The 13119-nt window shown below is 48.3% G+C and overlaps 1 protein-coding gene across 8 annotated transcripts in view; it reads right to left on the reverse strand.

Annotated features, from left to right (window-relative positions):
- Window positions 1-1725: 1725 nt before the first annotated feature.
- ITPRID1 (ITPR interacting domain containing 1) overlaps window positions 1726-13119 on the reverse strand; it is a 68329-nt gene continuing 56935 nt past the window's right edge. For 3 of the 8 annotated variants that reach the window (XM_048839014.2, XM_075125638.1, XM_048839018.2), the window contains 3 exons: window positions 11997-12108; window positions 6421-6759; window positions 1726-4569 (listed from right to left, as the gene is read on the reverse strand). In XM_048839014.2, coding sequence (XP_048694971.2) covers window positions 4540-4569; window positions 6421-6759; window positions 11997-12108 — 481 coding nt within the window. In that variant the 3' untranslated portion in view covers window positions 1726-4539. Of the gene's footprint in view, window positions 4570-6366; window positions 6760-11996; window positions 12109-13119 lie in introns of those variants that run through there. The other 5 variants (XM_048839013.2, XM_048839016.2, XM_048839017.2 and 2 more) reach the window with 3 other exon arrangements.

The raw sequence follows: 13119 nt of genomic DNA on the forward strand, positions 1-13119 counted from the left end.
CCAGGGAGGCTCCATGCACTGCGCTTGCGCCCACAGGTGCTGCCCGTGCAGTTCCCATTGGTTGTGGTTTCCAGCCAATGGGAGCTGCGGAGCCAGCACTAGGGGTAGGGGCAGGGGCAGCGCCCAGCACCATCCTCACCACGCATGTGCCTAGGAGCCGCAAGGACCTGGTGGCTGCCCACTTCCGGGAGCTGCACAGAGCTAGGGTAGGCAGGGAACCTGCTTTAGCCCTGGGCCCCCAAACCTGGACTTTTAATGGCTTGGTCAGTGGTGCCAACCGGAGCCGCCAGCGTCCCTTTTCGACCAGGCTTTCCAGTCAAAAACTGGATGCCTGGCAACCCAAGGGGTCGGGGCAGGCATGGCTTGGGCAAGCATTGACCCTAGCCTCACGTAGGGGTGGGAAGGGGCTTGAACGATCTGTGACACTAGCCTTGAGCTGGGATGGGGAGCAGGGGCAGGCCTGACTGAGGTGAGCAGTGACCCCCCCAGCCTCATGGGGGGGTTGGGGTTGGCAGGCAGGGCTCTGGTGAGCAGTGACCCGTGTCACACGGGGCGGGGGGAGAGGCCAGGGCCAGGCAAGGCTTGGGAGAGCAGCCACTCCAGGTTCATGCAGGGGGAGGGCACGCAGGGTTTGGGTGATCAGCAACCTCCAACCAAACATTGGGGGGGGGTGGTTTGCAGGCACGGCTCAGGCAAGCAGTGACCCCAGCCTCACATGGGGCGGGGCACAAAGGGCTCAGATAAGCAGTGACCCCCAGTGTCACGGGGGAGAGGGGCAGGTATGGCTTGGACAAGCAGCAACCCCAGGCGCTCGCAGGGGAGAGGAGGATTGGCCTGGCTCAGGCAAGCAGTCACCTCATCCTCACATGGGGTGCGGCAGAAAGGGCACAGACAAGCAGGGACCCCAGCCTCACGCTGGGAGCTTCAGGCAGGGCTTGGGTGAGCAGTGACTCCAGCGTCACGTGTGGATGGGTGTCCAGTAGGGCTTGGCCCAGCAGTGATCCCAACTTCACTTCAGGGGGGTGGTGGGTGGAAGGAAGGGCTTGAGTGAGCAGCTGTCCCAGCCTTGTGCAGGGGGCTGCAGACAGTGCTCAGGCAAGCAGCAACCCCAACCGGGCATAGGGGAGGCAGGGCTCAGGCCAGCCTCACACAGGGCGCTGCAGGCAGGGCTCAGGGGGGAAACGACCCCAGCCTCGCACGGAAGGGAGGCAGGCAGTTCTTGGGTGAGCAGCAACCGGAGTCACGCAGGGGCTGCGGTGGGGAAGCAGGTAGGGTTCAGGCATGCAGCAACCTCATCTTCGTGCTGGGGGAGGGGCAGGCAGGGCTCAGGCCAACCCCACGGTGGGGGAGAAGGGCTCAGGCCCCACCCAGTTTTCCCTTCAGAAGTATGGTCACCCTATACCCTCTAAACATGGACTAGACAGGATCAAACTCTTGTTAGTAGAACTTCTAGCCTGATACCACCTCTGGCCCGATCATGCTTGCCTTAGTGACGCAAACGCCTAATGACTGCAGTGGGAGTTTTATGTGACTAAGGCAACAAGATTTGTCTCACTCTGGCCCATATTTCCTCCTTGAAAAATCTCTTGATGCAAAAGCTGTTTTTAAATAACAGAATCCACAGCACCGGAGCCAGAGAACTTTGTTTACAAAAACTGTTGCTTCCATGTAAATGTTTTCTGAAAAACTAACAGGCAGGTGCAGACATATGTCTCTGTAACAGGATAGATTAAAAATCAATTTTATTAAGGAAACTAGCAATGCATCCCAAACCTCTCATCCCCGGCCCCAATTCTCTGCCCCAGCATGGAGCCCACTGCCCCCCATCCTGAACCCCTGATTTCTGGCCACAGCACCAGCCAGAGACCACATCCGCTCACCCGCCCCCCCCCTCCCTCCCGCACCCCAACTGCCTGCCCCAGCCTGGTGAAAGTGCATGAGGGTGGGGGAGAATGAGCAACAGCGAGAGGGGAATGGAGCCAGTGGGGGCAGGAGCTTGGAGAAGGGGCGGGGCCTTGGGGTGGGCCAGGGGTGTTCAGTTTTGTGCGACTAGAAAGTTGGCAACCCTACCTGCCCTCTCCCCTGCGCAAGGCTGGGGGAGTCACTGCTTGTCTGAGCCCTTGCTGCCCCCTCCTGTGTGAAGCGGGGGGGGGGGGGGTCACTGCTAGCCTGAGCCCTGCCTGCATGCGAGACTGGGGGGGGTTGCTGTTTGCCCAAGCCCTGCCTGCCCCGTCCCCGTCCCCTACATGACACTGGGATCACGTCTCCCCCAGCCCTTCCTGCTGCTGCCCCCTCTGCCACTCGAGGCTGGGGTCACGGCTCACTCGAACCCTTCCCTCCCCCAAGCGGGGCTGGGGGGGTCGCTATTCACTAGATCCCTGCGTGCGAGGCTGGGGTGGCTGCTCTCTTCAGCCCTTCCTACCCCTTCCTCCCTATGTGAGACTGTGGGGGGGTGTCGCTGCTTCCCTCAGTTCTGCCTGCCCCGTTCCCCCCCTCCACCTCAGGCTGGGGTCGCTGCTCATCCAACCCCGGCCTGACCCCCTGGCCCCTGCATGGGGTGGGGGTCGCTGCTCACCCAAGCTCTGCCCCTTCTCTCCCCCTGCCCCCCATGGAAGGCTGGCATTGCTGCTTGCCCAAGCTCTGCCTACGTCCCCCCCCCGCGAGACCTGAGAAGCGACTCTCCTGAACCCTGCCTGTCTGCCGCTCCCGCGCAAGGCTGGGGGTGAAAGCTCGCAGGAGCCGTGCCTCTCCCACCCTGTGAGACTGGGGGTTGCAGCTCACCTAAGCCCTACCTGCTCCATCCCCCTCCCCCACACGGGGCTGGGTTCACGTATCCTCACAGCTCTGCCTCCCCCCCTGCATGGTGCTGGCACCACCACTCCCCCCGCCGCACCTCGCTTTTTTGACAAAAATGGGCATTTGGCCTGTTTGCTTTTGTCAGCTGATGAAGTCAGCAAGAGCAAATGGGACAACTGTTGCCTTTGCCCAAAAAGTTGGGACAACCGGGACAGGGCTTAAAAAAGGGACTGTCCTGGCCGAAACGGGACATATCCTCACCCTCAGAGGGTGGAACATATAAGTGCAAAGTAGAAAGTGATGAGTGAGGGGAGCACACACAGACATTTTAAAGGGGGTTGCTGTGACAGGTTACTCCTGCCTACTAACTGGCAGGTGAAATTCACCCCTGTGCCGAGGGCTAACAAGTCCCTCTTACGCCTTCAAACAGGGTGTAAGTGGTGCACAGGTCCCATGCTGGCCATCTGCAGAGGGGTGCATTTCACCCTACAACAGTAGTGCTTAAATAAACACCCCATTAACTTGTTGAGGTTTTTGCTTAAGCCAATGACAGCCTTGCCCTGCTTGCTTGTTACCCTGTGCACTGTAAGTGGACAGAAATGGATCTTTACTACCATTCAGCACTTAATTTTACTGCTGAGCAAGTGATGCCTTCACTTGCACTTCCACTTCCACACTGGGGAAAGACTTGAAAGATGAAGGCCTAAATGACACAAACACACCTTCACAGCATTAAACAAATGGTTAGATGTCTGGCAATCCTTGTAGATGTAAAGCGGTAAGCTAAAAAGCAGTCATACAAAATACCATGTCTCTAATATTGAACACTTTATGTATTGCCATCCCATATGCAGCTGGTAAAACCAGAGGTGCCTGTGAGGTTATACATGCTTTCCAAGCTAATAGATTATGTGTCTAGATCAAAGCCCTATGTACTCCACAGCAAACTGGACCAGAATGCTGAGGCAATGGCCGTGGATCCTGCAGCCTTCTTGGGTTCCGCCGGTTTTTTTGCAGTGGTTTCAGTTATATTATTTTAAAATTGGTTTCTATGAATTAAATATGAAATGACTAATACAATCAGTACAATACTCACTGTGTTATATAGTTTGGTAATCAATTCAATCTACATTGTATGCTGTCCACATATTGCTGCAGATTTCTATAGCGACGATAGATACATCCATCATAGAAGTTGTCGGGAGAAGATGGAGGTTTTACTGGCTGGATAGGAAAAGTGTGGGAGGAAGTTTGGAGTGGAGGATTAATGTTAGCTAGATGCTTCAAGTCCAATGACCAGCAGTTAATACCTTTCCAAGTTATTTTCTCAGGCTGGGTGCAGGTACAGGAAGACAGTGCAGGATCAGTTTACTTGGTTCACTTTTCCAGGATTTTCTTCACAACTATGAGGGCTCAACCGTTTTTTGAAATGACAGCTTACAATCTGGCGTCTAATACTGTGCCAAATGATAGGCAAAAGGCGTGTAGTAAATTCTATGACCACAGAACAGCACAATACATGGCCCACCCATCAAGATAATTCCTTAAAATGGTTTCCTTTCAGGGCAGGCCTCCACTGCAAAAATATATAGAATGCCCTGCTGCAAATGACAGCTGTTTCATTCTGTTTTTGTAAAGCCTCAGATAGTTTAAAGTGTTTGTTGTAGGAAGAAGTCATAACTATTTTTTAAAAAAAGTCCACAGTTGTCAGTCTTCCATCAATCTCTTTGTTCTGCTATGTCATTACTGAAAATTTCGGAATGATTTCTTAAGCTGGCAAAAAGAAAAATAAGTCTTAGTCTTTAAATAACTAAAAACTAGTAATCAACTAAAAACTAGTTTCTAAATAACTAAACAGTCTTAGTCTTTAAATATCTGGTATAAAGGAACACTATACATTAAATGAAATCTTTAATTGCTTGTTTGGTTCTGTAAGCCAGGGGCTTCATTCTTGGAAATGATTAGATAATTCTGCTGTACCACTATAAATCAGGGCCAACTCCTGTGTGTAAAACTGGTAAGAGAGTAGGGTTGCCAACTTTCGAATTGCACAAAACCGAACACCCTTGCCCCGCCCCGTTCTCTGAGGCCCCACCCCTGCTCATTCCATTTCCCCACCCTCTATCACTTACTCTTCCCCACACTCACTCACTAGCTCATTTTTACTGGGCTGAGGCAGGTGATTGGGGTACAGGAGGTGGGGTGAAGGCTCTGGCTGGTGGTGGAGGCTCCAGGTGGGGCCAGAAATGAGGGGTTCAGGGTACAAGAGAATGGGGGGTGAGGTCTTCGGCTGGGGGGTGCAGGCACTGGGGTGGGGCTGGGAATGAGGCGTTTGGGGTGTGGGAGAGGGCTCTGGACTGGGACAGGGGATTGGAGTGTGGGGGAGTGAGGTCTCCCGCCGGGGATGTGGGGTCTCGGGTGGGGCTGAGGATGAGGTGTTTGGGGTGCAGGAGGAGTGCATGCTGCCTTCGCGCACTGGCGCTGTTCAATTCCCAGCCAATAGGAACTGCAGAGCTGGTGCATGGGGTAGTGGCAATGCATGGAGCCTCCCTGGCCGGCCCTGCGCTTTGGAGCCAGTGGGACGTGTCACTGCTACCAGGAGCCACGCAGAGCCAGGTAGGGAGCCTGCCAGCCCCGCCAACTGGACTTTTAATGGCCCGGTCAGTGGTGCTGACCAGAGCCGCCAGGGTCCCTTTTTGACAGATGTTCTGGTCGAAAACCAGACTCCTGGCAACCCTAAAAGTGAGAAGAATGAAATCCATTGACTTCACTGAGGCTTACATGAAGAATTTGGCTCCAGCTATTTGCTTAAGAGAGGGTCCAGCCCTAAAACTTTGGTTCCATACTCTTAAGTGAAAAAGTAATAGACCATGATGATTACCCATCTGACTTTTTAGCTAGACCACTTTCTAGTTAATCTCTTTTACTAAGCTTTTGTATCTTGAACAATAAAGAAAAAAATCTGTTTCTTATTGATGGTGAAACTGTAAGAGCAGATCAGTCAAAAAGGTGATCATTTTCACTTTTACACAAAACCAGTGAAACCCTAAATTCACTAATTTATTTGGGCATAAGCTTTCATGGGTAAAAAAAAACAACCCACTTCTTCAGATGCAGCATGATGCTTATGCCCAATTAAATCTGTTAGTCTTTAAGGTGCCACTGGACTCCTAGTTGTTTTTGTGGATATAGACTAACACAGCTACCCCTCTGATACCTAAATTCACTACCTTTGCTGTCCATGTAAAATAGTTCAAGCTGTTTTGAAGGCTAATGCTACCTGTTAATTTCACACAGTTTAGTATAGATCTCAACCAATCGCACTTGGAGTTCTAGACTGACAAGGCATTGCTGATGCCACATAATAATATTGCCCTCATTACCATGAGTCACCGGTGCAGTTAACTTTGAGAATGCTTCCCTGCCCGTTGTCTGTCCTGGCTATTTAGATTATAAGCTATTTAGAGCAGAAACTATCGCTTGGTAGGGGTACGTACAACACCTAGCACAAAAGGGCCCTTGGCTGGGCCTCTAGCCACTGCTGAAATAAATACAATTGTAATCTCGTGTCAGCATGTTCTGACATTAGAATACGCAAGCAACCAGAATAAAATGAATTCTTACACTCCGTAGAAAAGCCTTAAAGTCAATTTTTGGCTGGGGAGGACTTTTTATTTCCTTTTTACTGGTGGGGAGTTCCCATGGGTCTAGCTCTGCTGTTGCCACAGCAGGAAACTGCATCTCTGGTGTTCCTGGCATTGAGGCTGATGAAGTTGATGGGAATGTTTCACTTCTGCTCAGGCGTCTTGGAACTACTGTCTCTGAGCACCCAGCTCTAGGATGCATAGTGTCAGCAGCATCTGGAACACCTTGTTTATTCTGGGCATTTCTTTCTTCCCACCTATCAGGGAGTCCAAGCTCTGAAAACAGATGGGATTGTTCTCCTAGTAATTGGTCCAGCTGCTGCAGAGAAAATAGGGAAGACATGCATATTGTAGTAATAAAGAATTATAAAAGGTATCAGACAGTGATACACAGGAGAGGTTATGAAGCATGTCCATTTCTTATTCTTGGTCAAAAAAACTAAGTATAATTTGGCAGCTGAGATGCTGCTGTGAAAAGGATTCAGTAATAAATTTCAATCCCATGTTCATGTTTCAGTAACATAAATTTCAATCCTATTTTACTGTGACTGACTGACATATTTGCCTTAGTACAACCCCCCCCCCCTCCCCGCTCCACCCAACAGACCTCTGTGGCTGTGTATGGCAGCCCTGGATTGAAAAGGGTGTATCTTAACAAATTGTGGCCCAGATTCACCAGTGTGTGCCATGCAGGCACTGCAAAGTGAATGGACTCAATCTGGAAATGGCTAATGGACAATTCCCATTGTGGAGGAGAAAGCTGGTGGACATGTTGGGGCAGGCACAGAGTGCTGCTTTGTCAATTCAACTGTTCTTCCTCAGCTACTGTAAGTGACACTAAAACCAGGTAGAGCAGTCCTGGGGAGATACAACTCTGGTGGCCATCTCTCTACTCTGCACTAAATGAAGATGGGACTTCCTTCTCCCCTGACCCCAATTTGAGTTGTGTTTTAGGGCTTGTCCACAACAGGGGAAAATGGCAAGCACAGCTAAAGCACAACAAGTAATCCTCTACAGCAGGGATTCCCAAACTGGTGGTCGGGACCCCTGAGGAGTTATTACATGCGGGGTTGTGAGCTGTCAGCTTCCATCCCAAACCCTGCTTTGCCTCCAGCATTTATAAGGGTGTTAAATATACTTAAAGGCCTTTTTAACTTATGGGGGGGGGTCACACTCAGAGGCTTGCTATGTGAAAGGGATCACCAGTACAAAAGTTTGAGAACCACTGCTGTACAGTAACTCCCCACGTGAACACTCTATTCCACCATAAAAGTGACTTTATCAGAGTAAATATTCCAAAATAAAGTAATTTTTATCATTACTGGGCTCTAGTCAATTTCCCTGCATAGCTAAGTCCTTAGGGAGGCAACATAGGCTAGGAAAGAAGAATGGTTCAGTGATTAGGGCATTAGCTATAGACTTGGGAGAACCAAGTTCAGTTCCCAGATCTGTCAGACTTCTTGTGTTATCTTGGGCAAATCACTTGAGAAGAAATTCATAAAGGTGTTTAAGTGCCAACTCCCATTGAAATCAATGGCATTAGATGCCTAATACCTTTGTGAATTTTACCCCTAGTCTCTCTGTGCCTCAGTTTCCCATAGAGTCAATAGATTGGCATAGGAACGGAACTGGTAGTGGGGAATTCCCAGATGAAACTCAGAATCATCCATGCCTGAAAAGCTATTGGACTATGTGGTCTGAGCCAAGTGGTAGACAGGGAACCCAGGTACGGAAACTGCCAGGAACTTGGAAAAGGTCTGAACTTATTCAAGGAGTGGTGCCAAATAAGGAGGTGCTGGGGATTGTGAGGGTGTGTGGGGCTTGAAAAGAAATGGGAAGTAAACCCAGAGTTCCAATGGTCTCTACCCAGGCCGGCCATTGAATGAAAGAATGGTGTTGGCTATCCTGGGACCTTTGTCCATTACACCCCAAGGGAATAAATATGTACTTGTAGTGGCTGACTGTTTTTCAAAGTGTGCAGCAGCATATCCCCTTCCTGATCAGGAAGCTCAGATGGTAGCATTTGTCAAGAGGTTTGTATGCTACCATAGACACATGCCTCAGCCCCTGCATGCTGATCAGGGAAGAAATGTTGAATTCCCTTTGTTCAAAGATGTGTATGACCTTTGGGAGATCCACAAAAAATGAACTACACCTCATCACCCCCAATCTGAGAGGTTAGTTCAATGATTCAATCACACGTGTGTTGGTATGCTGCCCTCTCTGATTGAAAACAATCAGATGAGCTTTCCTCCTATGTTAGGATGGCCTAGTGAAGCAGTGTCCAGGCATCTACAGGATATACACCCTATACGATGTTATTTGGTGGAAGATCTGCCTGCTTGTTGAACACATATTGGGGTAGATGTATTGGAAGAGTTAGAACATTAGCATACTAAGTCAAACCAATGGTCCACCTAGCCCTGTAACCTGTCTCCAACAGAAGCCACTACCATAGGTTCAGGGGAAGTGTACACAACAGGACAATTCTGGAGACATCCAGCTGGCTTCCCCTCCGGGTTTTTGGCAGTCTGAGGTTTTGGGTCACCTCAAGTATGGGGTTACAGCCCTGACCATCTTGGCTAATAGCCATTGATGGACATACCCTCCACTACCTATCTAGTTCTTTTTTAACCCAGTTATACTTTTGGCCATCACAAAATCCTATGGCAATGAGTTCTGTGGGCCAATTGTGCATTTCCTCTTGTTTGTATTATATCTGCTGCCTATTAATTTAATCAGGTGACCCCTGGTTTTTGTATTGTGGGAAAGGGTGAATAACACTTTGTTCACTTTTTCCATACCATTCATGATTGTATAGACTTTTATCATATCCCCCACTCCCTTAGTCATCTCTTTTCTAAGCTGAACAGCCCTAATCTTTTTAGTCTCTCTTTGTACGAAAGCTGTCCCATATCCTTGATCATCTTTGTTGCCCTTCTCTAAATCTTTTCCAGTTCCACTATATCCTTTTTTGAGATGGGGAGATCAGAGCTGAGCACAGTATTCAGGGTGTGGGAGCACCATGGATTTATATAGGGAGATTATGATACTTTCTGTCTTATTTTTTCTCTCTTTCTTCATAGTTCCTAACATGGTTAGCCTTTTTGACTGCTGTTACACACTGAGCTGAAGTTTTTGGAGAAAACAAGTTTAGCAATCCATCCAAGTATGTCACACAGGTAGCAGGATACTTGAGTTCTGTGAGCCAGGCTGCGAAGAGGATTCAGGCTATGGCCACACAAAGAATACTACAATGCCCGGGTCATCAGAGAGGTGTAAGAGCTAAGAGACTCAGTGTGGGTATGAGACCAGACTAGAAGGAAGGGGCAGGGTCCAAAATTACTCAGAAAGCTTAATGGTCCCTTTTACAGGCATCAGGAAATTGTCTGGGATGCTACGTGAGCTGTCCGGGGAGCCAGGTCAATAAACTTTTGTGGCACATTACAACCAGTTGAAGCCCTCTGTGAATTCAGGGCAGGGACACTGAGCCCACACAGGAGCCCTGGGTGACCACCCAACCTCAGGCAAAATACTCTCAGGACTGCTGTATTGCAGATCCCCTGCAGTTCCTACACACAAGGAATGTTCCTGAGTCAGAAAGCTTAGAGTGGGTACCTTGGCCTGATGAAGATGGGGATCGTGAGTGTGAGCAAACCCCCGAGGTGGTGTCATGGTAGGGCTCAGCAGGGGGGCATTCCCAAGACTCACCCCAGCCACCAGTCTCAAAATCCCAGGGCAGACCGGAGCAGGTGCACAGACTGGCTTAAGGACTATCTGAAGTAGCTTCAGCAGGATGCAGAGGCACATCATTTTAGAAGGTGGGAGTGAGGGATAATGTAATAAACCAGCAGGTGGCACCTAAATGTGAACAGCTACATCATGGGAGTCAATGGCCTAGAGGGGCAAGACACTGGAGGATTCCATGACAGTGGGGAGAAGCTGGAGGGATTTGCCATCCTGATAGTAGTGTGTGTTTTGGGGGTGAGGGAGAGAGTTCTGTGGGAGGAGGAAGGACTGTGTTGCTCTGGGCAGGGGTGTGAATGAGCCCAAGAACAGGACTGTCAGAGACGGCTAGACTGGAACTGGTGATGAGCACTGGGGACTCAGGGTTGCATATATCCTGAGGATGGGGGAAGCATGAGTAGCCATGGAGCAGCAAATCCCACCAGGCCAAAGGCCCAGACTGAGCAGCCACTTCTCCAGGCTAGTGCATCCCAGCTCTACGGGCATCCCTGGTGGGAGTGGAGGGCTCAAGTGTGTGGGTGTGGGGTCAAGGTTTTGGGCACCTGCGGAGGTAGGGGAAGGGATGGTGCTATTATCTCACTTGTTGAATTGACTTCAGTCCCCCATTCCCTTTCAGCCCATGGGTCTGTACTCATCCCCTGGCCTAATTAAATGATCTCAGAACTCTGTGTGCACATGGGTGTTTTTGTGGCAGGGGTTTCCAGATCCATGTAAGCAAAGCAGGTCTATGCCTGACCTGAAGAGAAACAGGTGCAGACATGCTACCTTTGGACATCTACCAGATCCTGTGTCCAGCACCCAGAAGGGGGTAGGTGGGTTGGTACAATGCTTTATAGCAGCAACTGTTACTTAATGGGGCTGACAATTATGCTTAATGGGGATACCCTTCAAATAATTTAGGAGCACTTAAATTTTTTGGGGTTTTAATCTCATGCTGGCTCTAGTTACTGCTCAAACAACAGCTTTCAGTCGCTCCATAGCTACGATACGTTTTCTGTGTACATCAACTGTTTCAGTACTGACTGCTCCTGGCAGTTGTTTTACTTCTTTCATATTAACTGCAGATGATGGGTATCCATGCCAGTTGAATCCTTACTGCACCTACCAGCCATGTTAATTTTTGCAGGCTCTTATCAGCCTTCAGTAATTGAAAATTTCTGCACCGTGAAGTTAGTGTCGAAATGGTTGTTTTGTCTGTACACGTACATGACTGCAAGTCATGCAGCAATTCTATAACTGCAGAGGTTGATTTGGAGGGAAGTTGATGACATTTTTGGTTGTAAAATCACAAATGGCAAGAAACAAGTGATTAGTTGGAGAGCTGACAAAATATAAAGTTCTCTCTTTCCAAAGAGAAAACTTCTGCTTTGCATCTGACAGCAGTTTATTAATAAAATACCTGATGGATTTAACATTTTTTAGACTTTGAAAGAGCAACAGTGTGGCCAACACCATTAGTGATTTTGAGTGTATCCAGGGTTTGAAGCACCTTGAGGGTCTGGTTTTCAGAAGGTTGGACCTCAGCATTTTCTGAAAATCAAAGCCCTTTAAGGAGTCATAAGTTGGGCACCTAAGAACTGAAGCACCTGGAAGCACTAGTCCCTTTTTGAAAATCTTGGCCCAAGGTTGATGACACAATTTAACCTTGTTGGTTTGGCCACATGTTCAACTCTCAGCAAATGCATGTGGAAGCCACAGAAAGCAACCACTCACTGTGACATTGCACCAGTAAAGGCAATAGGATAAAGAGTCTTTAAACTAGATTCCTTTTTCCTATGTTTCACAAGAATAGCTGCTTGTACAACGTACCATCAGCATTCCCTCCCTAACCTGGCGAGCGCGATCATTCAGCTGGAATTCCAGTTCAGAAACCTCATGACGAACAGCTTGACGTAATACCTGCAGTTGTCTTTTTTCCTCCCTGTAGTAGACAGCAGAAGAAAAACAATCAGGTAAATAGTGATGCTCCACAAAGCATCCATTTCTTATTCACGCAATTAATACAGTGTTGTTTCATACACAGTACCACAAAACATTCTGCAGTCTAAATAATAACCTAACAATACTAGCGTCCGTTCGTTTTCTGCATTGCAGTATGCAGGCCACAGAACTCTGAATAAAACTGAATACAGGCCCAACTGTAAAGTCTTTCCTTTCTCTTCTAACCTTTCTGTATAGTAATTCATGGGGAATAACCATTCAGTCGTACAAAAACACTCCAGGGCACTAGTTCTCACTGCAGACAACCCAACTAAACAGATTTGGAGCCAGCCATTTTGAGTTACGACAGTACAAAAAAAACAAAAACAAAACAACCGAACAAAAAAAGACATACCTTCCAGCCTCCACCCCTCACTTCAAAGTGCTCTTCATTCAAAAATGCCTTGTTTGATTAACTGCTATCTTTCCCCAAACTACCCTCCTCTGCCAAGCGACTGCACATGAAAAATTTCAGCCAGAAACAAGTTTTATTAGAAGGAAAGACTTATTTTTTAAAATTAGGTGGATAATGGAGACTGTTTTACAATCTTGATGATGGTGTTACTACTCTGATTCGAATACAGTGCTTCCTTTTGTTATGGCCCAATCTGTATAACGTCCTCATCATCAATCCCTGCCCTGCCCCCCACAAATGTTCATCTGGAAAGCTGAGGTCAAAATAAATGAGATCTATTGCAAATTATGCCTGTATTTCCACTGTATTTTAAGTCATTTTAAACTAAAATAGACCATATTTTTAATTTTAATGTTTCTGAACATTGAAATTAATGGAGACAAGTCATACTTTTCGATGGACACAATTACATAAAAAGTCTTTTTCACTTGCAGGGTGGGCACAATACATGCACAATACCCATGATGGCAACTTCATGATTGGGGATGTCATACTCATGAGGAATCCCAGCCACTGAGTCTGAGAAGTATCAAAGAG

This window comes from Caretta caretta, chromosome 2 (assembly GCF_965140235.1).
Source record: "Caretta caretta isolate rCarCar2 chromosome 2, rCarCar1.hap1, whole genome shotgun sequence".
In the NCBI taxonomy this organism is placed as follows: Eukaryota; Metazoa; Chordata; order Testudines; family Cheloniidae; genus Caretta; species Caretta caretta.